This window comes from Panulirus ornatus, chromosome 5 (assembly GCF_036320965.1).
Source record: "Panulirus ornatus isolate Po-2019 chromosome 5, ASM3632096v1, whole genome shotgun sequence".
NCBI classification, from domain to species: domain Eukaryota; kingdom Metazoa; phylum Arthropoda; class Malacostraca; order Decapoda; family Palinuridae; genus Panulirus; species Panulirus ornatus.
The window spans coordinates 44911816-44920439 of NC_092228.1; the positions used below are offsets into that span (position 1 = coordinate 44911816).

At 44.6% G+C, this 8624-nt stretch overlaps 1 protein-coding gene across 1 annotated transcript; it reads left to right on the forward strand.

Moving 5' to 3' along the window:
• The first annotated feature begins 1541 nt into the window (after positions 1-1541).
• LOC139748752 (uncharacterized) lies at positions 1542-4448 on the forward strand. The gene is made up of 2 exons (XM_071662178.1): positions 1542-2588; positions 2689-4448. The coding sequence occupies exons 1-2, from the start codon at positions 1615-1617 to the stop codon at positions 2903-2905; spliced, it is 1191 nt and encodes a 396-aa protein (XP_071518279.1). The 5' UTR covers positions 1542-1614; the 3' UTR covers positions 2906-4448.
• The last annotated feature ends 4176 nt before the right edge of the window (positions 4449-8624 follow it).

The window sequence follows — 8624 nt, forward strand, 5'->3', positions numbered from 1 at the left end:
GATAGAAATGTAATTACCTTCAATTACTTTTAGATACAGGACTTGATAGAGACGTAATTACATTACTGATACAAAATTCAATTGAGATGTAATTACATTCAATTACTTATCTACGTATAGTGAAAGCCCGAAATATCTATCGTAAATGATGACGTCATTCGTTGTGGCGAGCCTCAGAGATTACGTTCTGACACGAGGCATCTCTCCTACATAACGCTATAGTCATATAACGCAATATACATACCGTTAACGAACTCTTCTAACTTTTTCTAGCGATTTTCGTTAAGTTTACGAGGTAATAATGCTTCTCTACGATTATAGCCACTGGATTGTAAACAAAAAAACAAAAAATAAATAAAGTAATATGAGGATTTATTTTAGCTTCAGATTATATATAAGGTTTCTAATCCTACGTCTAAGACCATATCTTAGGTTTGACTCGGCTTTTAGAAGGATCCCACGTCACTGAACATGAAACACAGCCAACACGAAGGGAAGTTATTTATTTATTTATTTTGCTTTGTCCCTGTCTCCCGCGTTAGCGAGGTAGCGCAAGGAAACAGACGAAAGAAATGGCCCAACTCACACACATACACATGTATATACATACACGTCCACACACGCAAATATACACACTTCGTAGACGCTGACGGTGCGCGTCTGTCTCCGCATCTCCGTCGGGGGGGCGCGCCGGCAGGAGCGACAGTGGAGGAGGTCGACGACGACGCCGGCGGAGTGGTTGCATCAATGCCCCGCCCGCCCCGCCGCCCCTTCGTCGTCGAACACACCCGCTCGTTGGAGTTCGACCATCATGGCCATGACCAGCGTCGTCTGTGGCCGCTCCCTGAGGGCACAGAAGCGCCATGGCTTCGCCACAGACCTCACAACAACCTTCAGGTCCCTGGTAGTGTCTCTGCACGTACCCATCGTCCAGGTAGGCCTCCAGGTAAAACAGGCCCCTTAGGTACCTGAGTCACAAGGGCCTCCCAGCTAGCCCTCCAAGACCAAAAGACCCACAATATAAACCGACGAAGGTCAGCGATTTTCCAATCGCCTTTTCGGACGGTTCGGTTGTGGCGGACCCTACGTCTTCACCGGTCCCGGGACTCGAAACCCTCAGGGGTTCGACACGTCAAGCAGGTAACCGGAAATGCTCAAGTGGTATTTCCACATGACGTGTCACCTGATACGAGGGCACATGTTATCTCACGACTAAGATAACACACACACACACACACGCCCCTCACACCGTCAGCTTGGAAATGACCGACCCTTTCTTGTCATGGCATACACGAAACACAAGGTCTTATTACGAAGTAAACACAAGGTCTTATTGCGAAGTTATCCACTCTTAATTAAGAGAAACTTTACGAAAACACTGCGACACCTTAGCGTGTATGAACTGACGACGAATTCCTTCCCTGGAGACATCGGATCCCGAGTGATGTAGAACCCTAACTGATAACTATGAGAAGCCCTTATCAAGTCTCTACTGCCTAACTGATAACTATGACGAGCCCTTATCAGTCTCTACACCTGCCTGGTGCTTAATACATCTAGTTCTTATCTCGTGGGGTCTCTGTGCACACACACACACAGACATCTCTGCGTGTGATGGCCCGTATTGTAAGGTGGTTGTCTGTGGTGGTGATGGTGTGTGGGCGTGGACACTGTCAGGACCCATTCGTATCGACAGACACTGGCCCGAGTGATGCTGAAGGAGCGACGGTGACGAAGGAGTTTCGAGACAAGCTGTCGGACGCACAGTTTAGCCTTCGTGTTGGACGACGGCGTCTATGGTGGCCCAGGTCTCAAGCCAACCACAGCATTACGGCGGGAGATGAAGGTGTGAGCGGTGAAGATGCGATTCCAGTGACACTTTCCCGAGATCCGAGAGTAAATGATGGGCCCCTTCAACTCGTAGATGGTGGAGCTTCGAGTGCGTCTTTCCGTGGTAATCATGGCTCAACCACGTCAAGGATGGGAGCCACGTCGACGAAGCTGGACCCCTCCTGCCTCAGGTACCTCTCCTGCCACAGCGACATCAGGAACATCGACTTCCAACAGTTGGAAATCCACTTCTGGGATCTACCTGAGCGGTCGGCCGAGGCCTGCGCTGGCCAGTGCCTGGCCCTACGACCCTCGACCCAGCTGGTCTTGGCCAAGATGATCGCCATGAACGAGAGGCTCGTGTGTGGGTGTGGCGACCCAGAAACCATCGCTGGACAGGGAGGAGTCCTGAACGACTCCCAGTTCTGCTCTCCGTGCCCGGACGGAGAACACAAGTGTGGCGGGGTCGTGTCCGTGAGCGTCTATAGCATCGCTCGGGCGTGTAGGCCCACGCCCACGCCGGCTACAGGCGTGGATACCACGGCAGCCACCGAGCGACTGGTCCCCCACGGCCTCTCGTACTCAGGGTGCTTTCGGGAGGAGGGCGTCGTCCCATCGACCACCGTCGCCTATTTGAGATCCCCGAAGCGGTCGGTCGTCGCCTGCGCCAACTACTGCCGGAAGCAGACCGAAGACAGAGACCTGGTGGTCCTCGTGAGCTACAGGAAGACCCAAGACCGACTCATCTGCTCCTGTGGGTGAGTTGGGTCGAGTCACGCGAAATGTCAGCAGCAGCTCTCCATCCCGGTCGAGTCCGTCAGCTCTGGTGCTCTATCACGCTCTTGTCTCTTCCCTCAGGAGGAGCGACATGTCCCTGGCGTCAGCGTCTCGCTTGGAGGACAGCCGGTGTCAGACGGTGTGTCCTGACGGCGGGGACGTGTGTGGTGGACCAGACGCCGTCAGCGTCTACAGTAGCGGCCCCATGGTGAAGTTCTCGCCACTCTCTCTCCTCCTGCTACTACTGCTGCTGACGCCCTCTGCTGACGGTGCTGACGCCTTCCATCTCTTCGACTGACCTTTCCAAGCATCGGCGCCCATCACTCCATCAAAATAGCTACGAAAATATGAGTGAAAGAGACGATGCACTTGGATACAACCGAATCAACCCACTGTGGCCAAATTTCACCACATCTGACCATCTGGGTTTCTAGTTAAGATTACCAAATCTTTAGGTTAGATTAGTTAATCTCTGGTGACGTTCTAGTTAGTCTGGAATCCTTGGAGTTAAAAAAGACTCTTACGATATTCATTTGTTAAACGAAGACATAGTCCAAATGGGACTTTTATTTTGTAGTGTTAGATGTTGTAAAAAGAAAATTACAGTCGTATTTGACAGTACAAATTGTGTGTGTGTGTGTGTGTGTGTGTGTGTGTGTGTGTGTGTGTGTGTGTGTGTGTGTGTGTGTGTGTATTTTCTTTATAGCTAGTGTTTGTGAAGTGGGGGAGGAAGATGTAGAAGTGGTGGGCCACTGTGTGGGGGAGGAAGTGGAGGTCAGAAAATGAAGTGTAGGTGAAAGTGTAAGTGAAGTAGGAAGGAGCTTAGGGTAAATATAAATGGGGTGTGGGTGAAAGTGTAAATGAAGGTCAGGTGAAAGTGTAAATAAGTGATAGATGAACTCCACAGATGACTTAAAGAAGGAATAGATAGATACAACACTTTATCTGTTTACGTGGCTTTATATTTAATATTAATTGATTAGACAGTTCGACTGAGGTGATGTTTTACATCTTCTGTCGGTGTTTTAACTTCTGTTTAAGATCCCATGATTTTATAATTATTTTATGTTAAATATATGAATTTTGGTACATTCAGTCATGATATATATTAATATATATATATATATATATATATATATATATATATATATATATATATATATATATATATATATATATATTATCTTTACTATTTTTTTTAATTTTCCAAAAGAAGGAACAGAGAAGGGGGCCAGGTGAGGATATTCCCTCAAAGGCCCAGTCCTCTGTTCTTAGCGCTACCTCGCTAACGCGGGAAATGGCGAATAGTTTGACTGGATTTGCCCACATTTCATTGATATATGATTTCTAGACTGATTACTACAATGTTTCCCTTACTTTAAGTTTTAATTGAAGGAAGTTCTAAAACAATATTAAAAAAAAAAAGTATTCTACTTAACAAAATATTTTTCAGTTTGTCCTAAAATATCTACATTTTCTTCTTTACCCATTTTCTTCTTTACCCATTTTCTTCTTTACCCATTTTATCATTTTCTCTAAATATTTCCAGGGATAACTGATATATCTTTACTATAACTAATATACCTTTACTAAATTAATTATTCCTTCTCTGTTGCCAGGTCTTTGGTCTATCCTGAAACATATCTCTCTCAGGAATAACTTTGCTTAAATTTCTAGTATTTCTTTGACTTGAGATTTATAATTCAACTGTTTGAAGAAGTATTTACCTTGCCTTGAAAATATATATGGGATTTTTCCAAATGCAATTTCACAAGAGTCTGTGACCAAAAAAAAATAGTTGAGTTACTCATCAAAAATAACATTTGCTTTTATCCTCACTACCTGCTGAACTTTTCTTACCCTCTAAGGTAATGTTTGTCTTCCAGCATGCGTTAGTAAAAGGATTTTCCGAAATATGACCACAAATCGTCCAAAATCCAAAATGCTTGAGTCACCCTTATAATCTTTTACATTTTCTCTCACACAACTTGGTCCATTTTCTATTTTAATTTCAACGGTGACTAAAGCATTTATTACCATAACTGTGTGGGTTTTTAGTTTGAATTATTCATAAATGGCTTTTCTCGCGAGCGCTCGAGGGAATTACGAGGTTTCCTTACGGCCTTTGCGATGGTTTCTTGCTAATTCAATTCTCGCACTTCGACTTCGATATACATTAGACGCACTTACGAGATGCGAAGACATTACATATATCGTCCACAAGACACGAGAAACCTTCGACTCCATGAGTTAATCTATGGGTTCTTCATCATCAGCTTCCATGGATCATCTATTATCTAGAAGATAGGCTAGATATAATGGCTTCTGGCGTCTATTATCTAGAAGATAGGCTAATTAATAGCTTCTGGCGTCTATTATCTAGAAGATAGGCTAGATATAATGGTTTCTGGCGTCTATTATCTAGAAGATGGGCTGGATAATGGCTTCTGGAGTCTATTATCTAGATGATAAGCTAGATAATGGCTTCTGGCATCTATTATCTAGAAGATAGGCTAGATAATGGCTTCTGGTGTTCTACGATCTAGAAGATAGACTAGATAATGGCTTCTGGCGTCTATTATCTAGAAGATAGACTAGATAATGGTTTCTGGCGTCTATTATCTAGAAGATAGACTAAATAATGGCTTCTGGCGTCTATTATCGTCTATTATCTAGAATATAGGCTAGATAATGGCTTCTGGCGTCTATTATCTAGAAGATTGGCTAATTAATGGCTTCTGGCATCTATTATCTAGAAGATAGGCTAGATAATGGCTTCTGGCATCTATTATCTAGAAGATAGGCTAGATAATGGCTTCTGGTGTTCTATTATCTAGAAGATAGACTAGATAATGGCTTCTAGCGTCTATTATCTAGAAGATAGACTAATTAATGGCTTCTGGCGTCTATTATCTAGAAGATAGACTAATTAATGGCTTCTGGCGTTCTATTATCTAGACTATAAGAGCACAATACAACTTGCATATAAGAGATGGAACTCTCCTTCTGTTCGAGTCTGATCCTGTGATCTCTATATACTCTTCGTTGACAGAAATGGGATCGAAATGCATTCTGAAGACCATCATGGAATCGCCAGAATTCGCCTCTTCGTTCCTTATTAATTTGGGAGTTTGAATCTTCATTGCATTTGAGATTATTTCATCGTCTTACATCCGGCAACGTATGAATAATATTCACCATCTTCGCTCACTGAATGATAAAAGGAAGTTCAAATATTAGAAATTTCGAAAAAAAAATGGAGAAATGTTGAAGAGTTTAGGTAAAAGTTAAGGAAATATCTAAGGGTCGAAATTTTGTTCTGAAGCAGTTGAGGAAATGGCGTATTTCAAATAGCTTTTGTGATTTTCTCATATCTCATCGTTTTTCTGCGATATTTTGTGAAATACAAAATCACTTTATGAACTTTCGTCATGGTCAACACCCCTAGGAGACATTAGAGAGAGATATATTGTGCTTCATATTCTGTGGTTTCGATAGTCTTCACGTTTTCTATCATCATAACTTGTCTTCACGTTTTCTCTCATCACGTCTTCACGTTTTCTCCCATCACGTCCTCACGTTTTCTATCATCAGAACTTGTTTTCAAGTTTTTTTTGTCTCATCACAACGTGTCTTCACGTTTTCTATCATCACAACCTGTCTTCACGTTTTCTATCATCACAACCTGTCTTCACGATTTCTCTCATCACAACTTGTCTTCACGTTTTCTATCATCACAACCTGTCTTCACGTTTTCTCTCATCACAACTTGTCTTCACGTTTTCCATCATCACAACCTGTCTTCAAATTTTCTCTAATTACAACTTGTCCTCACCTTTTCCATCATCACAGTTATGTACTCCCGTTTTCCGTCATCACAGTTATGTACTCCCGTTTTCTGTCATCGCAGTTATGTATTCCCGTTTTCCATCATCACTGTTATGTACTCCCGTTTTCCATCATCACAGTTATGTACTCCCGTTTTCCGTCATCACAGTTATGTACTCCCGTTTTCCATCATCACAGTTATGTACTCCCGTTTTCCGTCATCACAGTTATGTACTCCCGTTTTCCGTCATCACAGTTATGTACTCCCGTTTTCCATCATCACAGTTATGTACTCCCGTTTTCCATCATCACAGTTATGTACTCCCGTTTTCCATCATCACAGTTAATGTACTCCCGTTTTCCATCATCACAGTTAATGTACTCCCGTTTTCCATCATCACAGTTATGTACTCCCGTTTTCCGTCATCACAGTTATGTACTCCCGTTTTCCGTCATCACAGTTATGTACTCCCGTTTTCCATCATCACAGTTATGTACTCCCGTTTTCCATCATCACAGTTAATGTACTCCCGTTTTCCATCATCACAGTTAATGTACTCCCGTTTTCCATCATCACAGTTATGTACTCCCGTTTTCTGTCATCATAGCCCAGCGAGGGGGTAATCTCTTTTATTCGAGTTGCCAGATAGGTCATTAAAGCACCATCACCAAGTGGTGGTGAAGGAGGAGGAGATCATTATGTGCGAGATGAGAGAAATATGTTCGAAGTAATTACATGGCCAGGGATTGGATGACCTGGCGTCTGTCTTAATTACTCAGGATCTCTCTCCCCCCGGGGTCGAAAACTCTCTCTCTCTCTCTCTCTCTCTCTCTCTCTCTCTCTCTCTCTCTCTCTCTCTCTCTCTCTCTCTCTCTCTCTCACCATATCACACAAGTGCCTCATCACATACACACACACACAGCTCGCCCCAGTCATCCTACGGACGACCCCCTTCACAGTTGCGCAAGAAAGCATCACCGACACCACCCCCGCCACCCTTACCCAACCAGAGATCCCCCGTCCCCTGGGTTGCAGTTCGACACCACAATCACACCGAGGCGAACCCGCCCCGCCACCGTTACCCATCAGAGATCCCCGTCCCTTGGGTTGCAGTTTGACACCACAACCACGCCGAGGCGAACCCACCCCGCCACTGTTATCCATCAGAGATCCCCCGTCCCTTGGGTTGCAGTCCGACACCACAACCACGCTGAGGCGAACCCGCCCCGCCACCGTTACCCAACCAGAGATCCCCCGTCCCTTGGGTTGCAGTTCGACACCACAACCACGCCGAGGCGAACTCGAACTCACAGAGAGAGCGATAAGAAGGGCCACCAAACACCCTAAGCAATTACGAACGCATCAGGTCGCACGTAATGCTCGTGTGAACACCATCTGTTTGACACCTTCCACCCTCGTTACGAGCCAACGACCCTCAGGTTAGCATCATTACTATTAATACTATCATTACACACACACACACACACACACACACACACACACACACACACACATACACACACACACACACTCACTCACACATTCACACACACACACACACACACACACACACACACACACACACACATACACACACACACACACACACACACACACACACACACACACACACACATACACACACACACACACACACACACACACACACACACACATACACACACACACACACACATACACACACACACACACACACACACACACACACACATTCACACACACACACACACACACACACACACACACACACACACACACACACACACACACACACACATACACACACACACACACTCACTCACACATTCACACACACACACACACACACACACACACACACACACACACACACACACTCACTCACACATTCACACACACACACACACACACACACACACACACACACACACACACACACACACACCTCATATACAAATTCTCAAGGCAAAAAATAAACGCCTGTACGAGGGAAAAAAAATTAAGAAACCTCAATATTACGACCCCCCGAAGATTCTACGAGAAGAGACCAACCCGCATCCCTTGCTCAAGTCTCCCACTGGGCCAGTGGGGTCTCAGCCGCCCGTTTTCTTCCATAATCACTTCCTCGTTATCCTATAAATAGGGCTCGGGGCGTCCACAAGGAATCTACAGCTCCTTGTGTGGGATC